Raw genomic sequence first — 15,336 nt, forward strand, 5'->3', positions numbered from 1 at the left:
GTCCCTGTTCCCAAGAAGCCAAGGACCACAGGGCTTAATGACTTCAGACCCGTCGCCCTGACCTCTGTGGTGATGAAGTCCTTTGAGCGCCTTGTGCTCTCACACCTAAAAGACATCACCGACCCCCACCTGGACCCCCTGCAGTTTGCCTACAGAGCCAACAGGTCTGTAGATGATGCAGTCAACCTAGCCCTTCACTTCATCCTCCGGCACCTGGACTCCACAGGAACATACGCCAGGATCCTGTTTGTGGATTTCAGCTCTGCCTTCAACACCATCGTCCCAGTTCTGCTACAGGAGAAGCTCTCCCAGCTGAGTGTGCCCGACTCCACCTGCAGGTGGATCACTAACTTCCTGTCTGACAGGAAGCAGCGCGTGAGGCTGGGGAATCACGTCTCTGACTCCCTGACCATCAGCACCGGTTCCCCCCAAGGCTGTGTTCTCTCTCCTCTGCTCTTCTCCCTGTACACCAACAGCTGCACCTCCAGTCACCAGTCTGTCAAGCTTCTGAAGTTTGCGGACGACACCACCCTGATCGGACTCATCTCTGATGGTGACGAGTCCGCGTACAGATGGGAGGTGGACCATCTGTTGGACTGGTGCAGCCAGAACAACCTTGAGCTCAACGCTCTAAAGACAGTGGAGATGGTTGTGGACTTCAGGCAGAACCCAGCCCCACCTGCCCCCATCACCCTTTGTGACTCCACAATTGACATTGTGGAATCTTTCCGCTTCCTGGGAACCATCATCTCCCAGGATCTCAAGTGGGAGCCAAACATCAGCTCCCTCATCAAGAAAGCCCAGCAGAGGATGTTCTTCCTGCGGCAGCTGAAGAAATTCAACCTGCCAAAGACTATGATGGTGCACTTCTACACAGCCATCATTGAGTCCATCCTCAGCTCCTCCATCACCATCTGGTACGCCGCTGCTACAGCCAAGGATAAGGGCAAGCTGCAGTGTGTCATTCGGTCTGCTGAGAAGGTGATTGGCTGCAGTCTTCTGTTGCTCCAGGAACTGTACACCTCCAGGACCCTGAAGCGGGCAGGGAAGATTCTGGCTGATCCCTCCCACCCCGGTCACAGACTCTTTGAGACTCTCCCCTCTGGCAGGAGACCAAAACCTCACGCCACAAGAACAGTTTTTTCCCATCTGCCACCAGCCTTGTTAACAAAGCCCGGAAACCACCTAGACATTCTCCCTTTCAACCCCCCCCCCCCCCCCCACCCCCTTTTTTTTTTTTGCTGACAGGACACTTGTAACCTGTAACTCTATGCGTTACATTAACACTCAGCATGGACTCCTGCTTTACTTGCACAATGATCACCTGCACTGTTGTATTGCTCTTGCATCTTATACTGCTCTATTTTTACTCTCACTCACTTAAAACTGTTCACATATATTTATATTATATTGTAGATATGTTTATACTGTTTAATTTGTATTGTATTGCACCGACTACGCCAAAACAAATTCCTTGTATGTCCAAAAACGTACTTAGCAATAAAGCTTTTCTGATTCTGATTCTGATACTGTGAGGAATGATTCAAATTCATGACAGTCACTTTCCATCCCTTGTTTTAGGTAAGTCATTACGCTAAGTTTTTGATTGACATCGGGCTTTTACCACACAGGAACTTCCTTGTCTTGTCTACATGGCTCCATCTCCTTAACCTTTTTTTAATAATAGAGTTATCAGTTTTTAAAACCATTGTATAGATGGAACTGTTCATTTAAATCAAAACTAAGCATTTATCCTGTAGTGTTCTATAATTTGTTTTTATATGATGTCATTTTCCATGAATTGCTATAATAGGGTAAATATCACAGTTTGATTAATTTGCTCCTTTACTCATTTTTATTGTAGAACTATAAAGTATGTTCTTTATTCCTGACTGGTTTGACTTAATGGAGGTTTCTTGAAAAATTCGCGAGGGCCAGTATAAAATATGACATCAACTAGTGTCAGTTATACAATTTTGCCACAAAAATCCAACTTCTCCATCTCTATCCCAAATGTGATATTCCATCAGACTAATTTAGCATTTCATTTTCTCTGAAAGATAATGTCTACAAAAACATCCCAAACAGTTACATATGTAATCCACAGAGCCAGGGTTGTAACGGACTGTTTTTGTTCCCACCAAACCATAATATTTGCATTGTGACACAAAAAGACACCATCTTTTAGTTGTGATTTCGTTTTACACCCATGTTTGCATTAATAACCTAGTGCAAGCTGAAAAATTAGCCTTCAAATATCACACTGCATTTGCCAAAATTTGTTTCAAGTGGCCTTAGCCTGGCCCGGCAGGAGTTAGAGCAGAAGAAAGAGTGAGACCACAGATGAAAGTGTCTGGGGATCTCAGCTAAATCAAAAACAAATCTCCAGGAGCGTTTGGGTTAACCCCTTTGGCCGTCAGGGACTTTGAAGTGTTTGGCAAAACAGTTAATTGACAGAGTAGGGCTTAGAGAAAGGTGGAAACAATTTAAACCAGGTTGGAAAGAGGCTGAAGACCAGTGTTTAGTCCTATCAGGTGATGGCAGATGTTTGCATGCCTCAGGAAAAGTGACAGAAAATTCCTACAGATGAGAGGACTGTTTAACTGACCTATAATGCTTTGTTTGCTCAAGCCCGGTTGCATGGTAATTGTTTGGAAAAGGGGAAGCAGACTGCTGATTGGACAGATGGCAGACTCACATGTAGCTTCACCATAGACCACATAATGTATCACTGTATTAGCCTCTCTGTGAGGAGTTTGGGTATTATTTATATTCCTGTGCATTGATTAGACAGGATTAGAATGTGGATTTGGAGGCTGTTTTAGTAAGTGTGCTGTAAAAACCTGCCGCTAGTCAAATCATTTTGAATCTTCAGTATGACATTCCATCCAGTCCACACACCAAATGAATGACGGGTCTCATCCTCGTGTAAAGAGTCACAAGAGCTCTTGTCTGATAATGCTTTATAACAGCTTGGCAGCAGTATTAATCCCACCTGTGGTGTTCACAGGCTAATTATTTATGATCATTGGTGTTAAACTGCATCCTCGACTGAGGCTTTTGCAGTTTTATGTCCCAGTGCCAGATAGAGTGGGTGTCATCAAAGATCTTTGTGTGGTCAAACATTTGTTTCCATCTTTATCTCCCTCTGTCTGCCCATTCATATGGTCATGGTTTGGTGGTGCCTATTTTATTCAGTCTTGTCTTTCAGATTTGCTTTGACTGACCCCAGCTGTCATTTCTGCTTTCTGTTTATTCTCTTCAGGTAAGATGGGTTGTATCTGACTTGGAGCTGATTTTGCATTTTAGGCTAAACATAAACCTGTCTTCTCAATCTGTCCTTTTTAACCTGGCAGGCTGGTGTTCTACCACCTCAGCAGTGCATGCCACAACGATGACTTTTTTTGGTTTGCTGCTATAAAAAATGGCATTGCCATGTTTAAGACATGAAATGCAATTCAAGGGTGTGTTTCCCTATTTCTTAAGTGCAGTATTTGTTTACAGCTGACAGTCAAAATAAAATTTTTGCAAACACTGGACCAACATAATAATAATATAGTCTTAATTAAAACATGAATAAACGTTTGTTATTAACAATAACTCAACAAAACTGAGTTCTTTGTAGCCAAATTTCTAAACTCAAACCTATTTACTTACCCAACTGCTATCATTACAGAGATCACATTTACTTTTGTAATCTGTAAAAACAATGTCCAAGATTTAGATTCATTTGCAATGCTAAAATGCTTGTATTTATTGCTTTAACGTTAAACCTCACATATGTACATAGAAAAAGTAATTGAAGCTTAAAATGCATTAACCATCTATTTACTTTTAGTGCAGTATAGGGTCGTCATTAGGGTAAAGCACCTCTTCACAAAATTATAGAAATGTACACGTTTTTTCATACTTCAAGCTTGAGACTTAAAGTCTAATGTAATATCTGTAAAAGGCAGTCAGTGTTTACTAATATGACTCAATAGTTTTTAAGTTAATGTAAAATGTTTTATTTCTCATCTGCGTTTGCATAAGATTTTTTCATATATTAGACTTAAAACTGAAGGTGATGTTTGAATCTTATTGCATTTTAAGCAATAAAATGTTACTTAAAAACAAATTGAATTTTTACTTGCATTTTCTCTTTCATATATTTCTGCTATCTTAAGTTGCTACAGCAAAACAGAATTTGTATTCGATTAATCATCAGAATAATTGATAGAATACTCGATTACCAAAATTATTGTTTACAACAACCTTCAGTGCTTCCAATGTGGGCCAAAATAGTCGACTTTTAAGTTCTGAAAAAATACATTTTATTGTAAAATCCGAAAATGTTTGGGTCAATTGTTGTTGCAATGTCCTTGGTCTAGAAAGGTTTTTTGTGTATTCTCAGCAACAAGAATGAGAAATATCTTGTATAATCAATGGATGTGCCTAATTCACTGGATGTTTTACCTAACGTTTTCCATTTTAAGAAGATTTTAATGCATCTTTTTTTAGAACTTGCAACAGTAAAATATTCCCCCCAAATTATTGTTTTAGAACGTGTCTATCTAGATCCAAGTCCTCTTCTGGAGGGTCACTATGACAGGCCACACATAATCATTGTCAGGGCTGCAAATGGCCCCCAGGCCGCACTTTGGACATATCTGGTCTAGATGTTGAAATGACCAACATGTAAAGATGTACCAACCAGATTTGTTTGGCCTATATCTGATTTTATAGAGTTCAGACCTAAAGAGTTAATATTTTAACTTCGAGTTTTATTCACACAGTAACATCTTCCACACCAAGGAGTGTTCTTATGGTGCATTCACTAACTGGTAAAAACATAGGTTACCGATCAAAATTGTTGAATCATAAACATGTCGGATTCAGCAAAATGTTTTAGGCAAAGTAACACCTAAATTAACATTCACAGACTATCCGTTGTCCCCTGATATCACTACCTATCCTGGTTTATGGTGGACATATGAAGGAAATGATGTCCAAATCAGTCCATACCTTTAATCACATTTTGTAGCAATGAGTGTTTTACCTTACATTTAATCACACTTTGCAAACATTTCATATACTTGTCTGCCCTGTATGGTCTACATCTTACAAACACAATTACAGTGTTAAGCTTTTATATATGTGCAGTCAGGTCTATGTACTGCAACTCTGTGTGACAGCTGATGTGACAGTTTTGTCCTGTATCAGTGATTCAGGCTTTGTGTTTAGGCGTTACCAGAAGTGAAGCTGAGACAGAGTGCATGGCAACAGATGACCCAGGCCCCTGCTGGGATGGAGAACAGACCTGTCGTTCCTACAACAGTCAGATCAGTGGAGCTACAGCTTAGCTCTGATTACTTTAACTAAATGCATCATTTGGTTATAGCATTATCACAACATGTTAGTGACATATTTCATATTTCGAATACAGTCTGTGACATCTGTTTTTTATTTAATTTAGGTACTACATCACAGACCACATATCAATTAAATTAATACTTTTAAAACAATATTTATCTTAGCGTTACTGTATGATAATCATAAAATATGTGCAGGATTTCCAAATGTCTTGAACTAGTCAAACATAGTAACCACTATTTAGCGACTTGTTCTTAGTGACTTTCTTTGGTTTATTTATTATTTCCTCCAGGGTGATCATGATATGTAAACGGTTATTATCTATAACTAGCTATCAGTAACTATTTGTCGCTGGTCATATAATTTTATGGAACATATAATTTAGGGTATTCAAATTCTTAGGTAAATCCACTTTAAATTTAAAAATGTAGTAATTAAAGCAGTACTGTTTGATTACTTTATGTTCATTATCCTGACTATCATGTAACCCTAATCCAAAGATAGGAACCTGCAAAGCTAAGGATCAGTAGCACTTTTCCCCTGATCTTTCCTATATAACACTGAGGTCAGGTTTGCTGTCTGGCATCAGCTAAATGGTTTTCTTCCTCAACATAATCCTTGGTATACATTTAATAGCTCTAAGTTGCTCACTGGAGTCCCGACCAGTCTAGTAGGATATCAGCTCAACATGCAGACTAAGTAGCAACTAACAATATGCCTTCATTTCTTTCATTTATCTCCTCCACTCACATCCCAGCTGTGTCTGTTAATCTGTTCTCATTTTTATTGTGTCATTTTCCACTCAGATGTAACATAAATAATTTTTAGGTTTTAGAAATCTGGTCTTAAACAGTAAATGCAGAGATTAATTTAAATACAGTTATGGTTTAAAATCATTTATTTTTATTTATTTGTTGTTTTTTTTGCCAACAAGATATTTAGGTGGGTTCTTTTCACATTAATTAAAGGTTAGATTTTCATCTGTACTTGACAGCTTCAGAGCTTTTTCCTGCGTGTCTATCCTTTCTCCTATACCCTTTCTTTCTAATATTCTAACAGCACCCCCCAGGTCCCCGGATCCCGGGTGGGGGTGTTGTTTGTAAAGCATTATAATTTATAACGGAGCAGAGTGGATTTAATTTCAGTGCACGGGGGCTCGCCAGCAGGGCGCCAGCCTGCAATCAGGGGAATCAGCAGCTCACATAGGGCCTGCAAACACAGAACATACACATACACACACAGAGCACACCCCCACATTGAGCCGGCTAGAATGGAAAGTATTATCGGTGGCCACAAACGGACAGTGTTTCTCGTCACCCAACTCCCTTCGCATCCCAGCACCTTCTCAGCTTTACTTTGAGCCTGCTGCAGCTGCTCTCGCTCTCTCTTCTCCTCTCTTGATCTCTGTAATTTCTAAGTCTGTGTCTGGCTTACATTATCTGCATCTTCTTGCCCTCCCTCTGTCTCCCCCTCATACTCATTGTCTCTCATTACCACTCATTACCTATTTGTTGGGGCTTAGAGTCTTTCTCATCATAGAATCTGCTGCCTTTCAGAGACAATGGAAGTTCATTCCAAGGTCAGAATTAACTGGTAGTCCTTCCATATTCCTGTCAAGTGTTGCTGTTGTTTTTTGGGGTCTCCACCCACCCTTCTCTTTTGCCCTGGGGGGCTTTTTTTTCCCAAGCACTGCCTATTTGCTAGCTTCAATATCCGCTGCATAAATCCTGCTTCTTTGGCAAACTGTGCCAGACGGTGGGGTGATTCTTCCCTACAGAAGGTCAGAGACCAAACAATAGGAAGAGGAGGAGGAGATGATGATGACGATGTTTTTAGTCAGCTATTATATTGGTTTGCAGGTGATGCAACTGTCAGCTGGAATGTGTTTCCAAACAAGACAGAAAAGTTTGTTAGTGTGAGCTGTCTAAAAATCAAAACTGTAGACTGTTGTTCCTATTTATGAAAATCGTACACCTATTAGACTAAACAATGCACTTTAGAAGGAAACACCTGGTTGCTTTATACAGGATTACTGAGAAGTTAATCAAAAACTGAAAGAATAACTTCACAACTTTTCCAAGTTATTAATAAACAAGAGATAGGAAATGTACACTGGATGCAAATGTAACAAGCCTTTAAAGATTTAAGATTAGCACCTAGAAGGTGCTGTAATTTGGACCTAATTCTTTCCAAATGCATGCCCACAATGAGTAAGTGATTCAGTTTGCAAGGAGCTGCCACGTCTAGAACAGCACCAGAAGGTATAAGTGGTTGTTTCAAGAGTGGAGCAATACCGTTACAGGCAGCTGGGAGAGCGTTCTATGGTCAAGCTGTAAGTGAAGTTTGCCAGAAACTGAGGATTCTTTTCAGATGCATTAGACCTGATGAGGTTTGGTAGGGGTCTTATTTTGAACTTATTTTGAAACTGTCAAGCATGTGAGGCATACAGATGTCATAATGTTCTAGCGTTGAAACCAGTGGGTATGTGAGCGCTACACATTATGTCATCCCACATCTATGAGGCATCCTCTGCATCTGGTGACATTATTTTACTGTTTTGACTGTCAGATGTTCCAGTTTCTACCCAAAACATACAGCATGGTCAGAACTTTACACACATCATTGAACATGACTGGTTTGTTATATTTGGACATTCAAACCCAAGTCTGAAATTGGGCAAGTACGTATGGATTTTTTAAAATATATACAGGGGTTGGACAATGAAACTGAAACACCTGTCATTTTAGTGTGGGAGGTTTCATGGCTAAATTGGACCAGCCTGGTAGCCAGTCTTCATTGATTGCACATTGCACCAGTAAGAGCAGAGTGTGAAGGTTCAATTAGCAGGGTAAGAGCACAGTTTTGCTCAAAATATTGAAATGCACACAACATTATGGGTGACATATCAGAGTTCAAAAGAGGACAAATTGTTGGTGCACGTCTTGCTGGCGCATCTGTGACCAAGACAGCAAGTCTTTGTGATGTATCAAGAGCCACGGTATCCAGGGTAATGTCAGCATACCACCAAGAAGGACCAACCACATCCAACAGGATTAACTGTGTACCCAAGAGGAAGCTGTCTGAAAGGGATGTTTGGGTGCTAACCCGGATTGTATCCAGAAAACATAAAACCACGGCTGCCCAAATCACAGCAGAATTAAATGTGCACCTCAACTCTCCTGTTTCCACCAGAACTGTCCGTCAGGAGCTCCACAGGGTCAATATACACGGCCGGGCTGCTATAGCCAAACCTTTGGTCACTCATGCCAATGCCAAACGTCGGTTTCAATGGTGCAAGGAGCGCAAATCTTGGGCTGTGGACAATGTGAAACATGTATTGTTCTCTGATGAGTCCACCTTTACTGTTTTCCCCACATCCAGGAGAGTTATGGTGTGGAGAAGCCCCAAAGAAGCGTACCACCCAGACTGTTGCATGCCCAGAGTGAAGCATGGGGTTGGATCAGTGATGGTTTGGGCTGCCATATCATGGCATTCCCTTGGCCCAATACTTGTGCTAGATGGGCGCGTCACTGCCAAGGACTACCAAACCATTCTTGAAGACCATGTGCATCCAATGGTTCAAACATTGTATCCTGAAGACGGTGCCGTGTATCAGGATGACAATGCACCAATACACACAGCAAGACTGGTGAAAGATTGGTTTGATGAACATGAAAGTGAAATTGAACATCTCCCATGGCCTGCACAGTCACCAGATCTAAATATTATTGAGCCACTTTGGGGTGTTTTGGAGGAGCGAGTCAGGAAACGTTTTCCTCCACCAGTATCACGTAGTGACCTGGCCACTATCCTGCAAGAAGAATGACTTAAAATCCCTCTGACCACTGTGCAGGACTTGTATATGTCATTCCCAAGACGAATTGACGCTGTATTGGCCGTAAAAGGAGGCCCTACACCATACTAATAAATTATTGTGGTCTAAAACCAGGTGTTTCAGTTTCATTGTCCAACCCCTGTACATATACTCTCGGATATCTGCGTCCAGTTCAGAGCAAAACTATTCATACCCCTGGCAGATTTAGGTTTATAGGAATCTTTTAAGTTTACCGACATGATCAGGAATTATATTAAAATTTTGAAAATGCCCCGCCAGTGCCCAACCTCAATCTGATAGAGCATCTAAGGAGGGAGCTAAAGATTAGGGTGATGACCCAAATTACCTATTGCCAATCAAGATTTTTCACCTGATTTTATTTATTTTTTTAACAATTTCCAACATATTTTATCATTAAAATGTAAATACAGATAAATACATTTTATTTGTCAAAACTGCTGCTACTTTTACATGTTTAATTGTCTTTTGAGAGATGGAGTCTCATTTCCTGTCACAAAGACGCTTCTTGTTTGAATGAAAATAAATCAAAGTCTGCCAAAGTTATGAATCATTATTTTGGTCAGTCAATCAGTCAGTCATTTTCTACCACTTAGGTGGAGTACAACCTGTACAGGTCACCAGTCCATCGCATGGCAACACACAAACAACCACACACAAACTCATTCATACACCTCAGGACAATTTAGAGTGACCAATTAACCTAACAGGCATGTCTTTGGACTGTGGGAGGAAGCCGGAGTACCCGGTGAGAACCCACGCATGCACGGGGAGAACATGTAAACTCCATGCAGAAAGACCCCTGCCCGGGAATCGAACCCAGGACCTTCTTGCTGCAAGGCAACTGCGCCACCGTGCAGCCCGAAACATTATTTTGTAAAGTTCAAATTATTAATTTGTAAAATTACACTCTCACATGTTTCCTTGCCATCTGCAACTCTCTAGGTGGCTTGTTTGACCACCATTTTTAGTAGAATTCTAATTATTCAGTTAAAGTAACTGGTTTCCTGGCAAAGACCTTTGCCAGGAAACCAGTTACTTTAACTGACTTGAAAAGACTTGAAAAATGAAAAGTTCCACAAAATTTCAATAATGTTGATCTTACAGCTTTAACATCCCTTGGTGTTTCCCTTCTTTATTTTTTACTAAACTAGTTTTGATATGTGTTTCAGGATCATTGTCCAGGAGCATCAAAATGTAAAGCAGAGCCACAAATTGTAGTCTGAGTTCCTAATTCAGGGTGTGTGAATAGTGTGAGCTGAGTAGTATACTGTCAGTCTGACCAGTCAACAAAATGTGGATATTCTGCAATGATTTGTTTGCCACTGTTGTTGTCCACCCCACTACCCTCTGAGGAAAACCACAACAGACTTTAACTCCTCCACAAGCACAGCAGTGAAAGATGAAATAGTTTCATTAGGACACATTAATAAATCTTACCTCATTTTGCGGGTATTGGTGTGCTGCCTTGCTGCTGTGTTTTATCCATTGGGATGCAGCTAGTTTTAATCTGAGGCCTTAGCCGTTGTGTTGTTCCATTCCTGCTGTTATATTAGAATGATTGGACATCTGTTGTGGGGTTGCTAAGCTGGGAACACTCGTCCAATCTCGATGAGGACATTTGTCAGACTGCAGAGAACAACAGGATTGAATGTGAATCTAGTGCATATTTTCAGCTGAGATACATTGTTAGGGTGCAGGAACACAGAAATAAATTAGAAACATGCAATATTTAGTGTAAAAATCTATGGTTTTGTGTGACGTGGTAGTTACTCTGATCAAAGGTGTAAAGTCAATATTTTAAATTGCCAAGCAAAGACCTTCATCATCACTTTACATATTGAATTCATTGTCTCAGTAAATCTCTTGGATTTAATTAACCAACCAAAGCTGGAACCAGTTTAGTGAGCTCAGAGGAAACAAAAAGTACATGTACAGCAGACACAAACTGCAAAGGGTTTGGCATCAGAAAACCACAGTTAGCTCGTTTATACCTGCTGAACATTTACAAACCACATGAGTTGGACAGGAAGCAGGTCATTTCTCTGCCTGCTACATGCTCGAGCAGCAAACCTTAATATAAAGGGCTCATCTGAAACATTAGAGCCCATTTTTGTCAGGAATGCCGCCCCAAAGCAGTTTGTTAAAAAAAATGACAACAGGTGGAGTGAGTAGACAACATAGACAACATTTAAAGCAACATTTCAGCTAACAGTAGCTTCAGTTGTGAAATTAAAACATTTTGAGCATCTTGTTGAGAAGGTATGACAAATTATGCTTAAGACCACAGTGCCAAAGGAACTGTGCTTGAACACTGGTTCATTTTACTGAACTATGATTTTTAATACAGCTGCATAGTCAAAGTGAAATTCAATGTTAAACTGTTCTAATTAGACCTAAAAAATATTGAGAAATACTTATCTTCAGCGGTGATTGGTTGAGATGCAGGGTGCACCCCTGACAGGTCTCCCATCCATACAACAACAGCCCAGAGAAAAACAGGACAAATAACCATTAACTAAGGACAATATAGAGAGACCAGTCATCCCAACATGCTTATGTTTGAACTGTGGGTTGAAGCTGGAGTACCCAGAGAGAACCCTTATATGCACTTGGAGAACATGTAACCTCTTTGCAGAATGTCTCTAGCCGGTATTGGAACCCAGGAGCTTCTTGCAACAGGGCAACAATGATGTCCCATCATGCAACATTTCTAAATCAACAACCCAAATAAAGGTATGACATCATTTATATCTTAACCTGACTGACACAAAGCTTTTAGTTTGGAAGTCAAATTTTCATTTTAACTCCATTTAAAAGTTTACAAACATAATGATGTACATCAGATGTTTCTTGTAATTGTACACTTTCTTTTTTGTGTTTTCTGCTTTATGTAGAGATTATAAATCATTCACCTGAAAGTTGCTCTTAAAATAATTCCGTTTTGACTTCTTATAGTATATTCACATCTGAAACTAACGTTAATGGTTCAGAGATTACAGTCGCTTGTTCTATCAGACTTCTTATTCTCTTTATCATGTTTCATGTATCAGAAATTCTGATGATGATGATTTGTCTTGACTGGAGTTGTTTTAGAATGATAGAAATCTGCTCTGCGCTCACTCCCACCCTGACTAAGAAGACAATAAGAGAGCCAGTGACCAAGCCATTCTTAAAATCCAATTGATGCAGTTTGGTGCATCAAACCAAAAATAAGAAACAGGTCACTTTCTTTGCCACATTCAAGAATATGATCATCCAAATATTTCAAAGAGAGACTTTGCATGATAGATACTGACTGCTCAAACACTCAGCAGAACCCCACTTTCAAAAATCCAAACTGTGAAATGAAAGAAAAAGCTCAATGTCTCACCACCACAATGCTTCTGTCGTGCATATTGTTACCACTCTGGAACAAAAAAATTGTTTTAGTTTTACTGTGCTCATCCAGTCTTCCAGTCAAATGAGAAACCTGACAAACCTTCTGACAAACCTGAGTGTCGCTGGGCCCATTGTGGCTCCAAGACTTGCTTCTATGTCAGAGAACATAAACCTAATGACCTTGGTTACCCCGCCAACATCTAAAGACACGAGTGCGCTTGTGTGTATGTGTGTGCGTCTCACTAATGGCTATAGAGTCGTAGTTGTTTCATTTAAGTCAGAGTTATGAAGTGTTATGAAGCCCTTTTAGGTTTTAACCTCCCTGGGCAGCAGTTAGAATCTGTATTACAGAGGTTAGAAAGCTTTGCAGCCACTCATTGTTGCTTTCTTTTTTCCTTCTCATGAGTCTGGATGCACACACAAACACACACACACACACACACACACACACACACACACACACACACACAGTTGAATAAAGTTGCTGTAGCCATGGTCTTACACATGAGCTATCCCCAAATTTAATGAAAAGTCATAATGGGTTCTGTGTGGGACACTCTCCTTTGTGATGTGTTTGTGTGTGTGTGTGTGATCTTGTGTGTGAGTGTGTAGCAGGCATGCCAAAAGGGGCCTTAGAGGCAGCAGCGGTTGATTGGAGGGCACATGTGTGATGTGGCTGAGAGATCAAACACACATTCTTGATGAATGTGGGAGTGGAGGGGGCACCAGTGCTTTTCTCTACTTATGATCAGACTTGGCTTGTTCTCGCTTCATTACTCGTACACATACGTGTACTCACGGCTTAGCAGAGTGAGTGAGTCATTCATAGGAAGAAAACTGGTCAAACACATTTTGTATTTTGCCTCTTATCTACATTTAAGTTGTGTGTGTGTGTGTGTGTGTGTGTGTGTGTGTGTGTGTGTGTGTGTTAGAATCTGATAGTTTGTGAGCTTGTTGCCCATAATGAGGTCAATCTCCTGTGTGAAGCCTCAGTTTGTCTTCATCTCTGTTACATAGGCAGAGGATTATTTCCACCACCCTCAGCACCACTTTCACTCTTAACCCTCACCCACTCATCTTCCACCTCGGTACAGAGATAACAGTTGGCTCTTCATTCTCTATTCACCAGCAATTGTTCAAATGTATGAATTACTATAGAAAGCAGATTTGTTGTTTCATCTCAGAAATTATAGAGCATGAATGTTGGTGCAAGTTAAGGTAAGCACAGTAAAAAGATTGAGACTTTTAATTCAGTTCAGTTTATTTTTTAAAGAAAAAGGTGTGAAGCTAAACTGATTAGATAAGAACAGCAAGCGCATAACACACAAACACCTTATTTTATTTTATTTAATGGATAGTTTTATTACAATTCTGGTATTAATATTTAAATTATATTTTAATTGTGATCAAGTATCATAACTTGTGTTCATTTTTAACCTTTTCTGTGAGATTAAATTACAAGATTTGACACTGGCTATAAAGTGAATTTGCTGTTTGTATTCACAAAACAACTGCTGAACACTTTCTATAACTAGAATATTTATTGTTAGTGTGTTTTTTATTTAATGAGCTATGATTGGTCAGGTCATCAGTTCCATTGTTTTTTTGTTTTTGTTTTTTACAGTAAGTTGCTTTATTAAGTGTTTACGTCTCTATCATAATCAGTAATAAAATATCTAGTTCCAAGCTATTACTAAGTAGCAATGGGAATATGGATTAATTTAAGAATAAAACAGAAGAGTCTGCTTGTTAAATAACTCAGAGTGTAAAAAGAGTGTTTCAGATAATATTGTGAGAACTAGAGAAAGATGTTGGTCTTTTGATTTCTTCCAGGATTTTAAACTTTTTTGTAGTTCATTTAATTGACCTTTTTTTTTGGCATGTTTTTGCCATAATCTAAGTGAGCTCTTTCTTTTTCTGTTTTCTGTTGATTCTATTCACTTTGATTCAGAAACTGACAAGCACAACCGTTTAGTAATCTCTCATATATAATCTCTGTTTCAACAAAGAGGATTTGAATAAGATTGTGTTTTGTGTATGTTTTTCCATGCAGCTGAACTGACGTGTTCTTAATGAGTCACTGCATGCATAGGATGTAAGACTATTAATATGATAAAGTTGCTTTTCTTTCAGAATCACCTTTCCTGGATAGAAATTCTAATGATGGTTGACTCAAAAACAGCCAATGAAAGAAAATTATTCCTCAGATTTTTCACTTATATATATATATATATATATATATATATATATATATATATATATATATATATATATATATATATATATATATATATATAGGATAAATGGATAAATGGAGGCCATAATCAGAGGCCCATGTACTTTTACTGGTTAAACTGGTTGGTGAATTGGTCTCCTGCTTGTGCAGCTTCTGGGTTGTTTTAGTGAATATTCTGCTTGTATTTGTGAACAGAACCTTTCGTGTTGTCTTTTTTTGCAGTCTGTTTCACCAGAGCTGCTCTCTGTTTGCTTCACACATGACGTGGCCCACCTTTTCACCCATCTGTCAGAACTTTTGTGTGTGGATGTGCCGTATGTGGGTGCTGCGAGCTGTCATGCAAGGCAGCAGCGATGTTGATCAGCGGGCCAGGCCAGTGGCATATGGCCATGTCCTGGGGTGCTGTGGCATGCAGTAAGGCAGGATACCAAACTGAACAGACAGGAGCTTGTGCACATGGCTGCATAGATAGTGACGTGCCAACATTGCATATGCAACTCATCAAGTGAAGTCC

The 15,336-nt window shown here is 39.7% G+C and overlaps 1 protein-coding gene across 4 annotated transcripts in view; it reads left to right on the plus strand.

The window, feature by feature from the left end:
* Positions 1-15,336, plus strand: part of bcas3 (BCAS3 microtubule associated cell migration factor) — a 465,863-nt gene that overhangs the window by 226,908 nt on the left and 223,619 nt on the right. Inside the window, exon 24 of one of the 4 annotated variants that reach the window (XM_047391221.1) lies at positions 5,224-5,430. The exons of the other annotated variants lie outside the window; for them this stretch is intronic. Within the exon in view, the coding sequence (XP_047247177.1) occupies positions 5,224-5,342 (119 nt within the window). The 3' untranslated portion in view covers positions 5,343-5,430. Of the gene's footprint in view, positions 1-5,223; positions 5,431-15,336 lie in introns of those variants that run through there. 4 annotated transcript variants of the gene reach the window in all.

Source organism: Girardinichthys multiradiatus, chromosome 18 (assembly GCF_021462225.1).
Source record: "Girardinichthys multiradiatus isolate DD_20200921_A chromosome 18, DD_fGirMul_XY1, whole genome shotgun sequence".
Taxonomy (NCBI): domain Eukaryota; kingdom Metazoa; phylum Chordata; class Actinopteri; order Cyprinodontiformes; family Goodeidae; genus Girardinichthys; species Girardinichthys multiradiatus.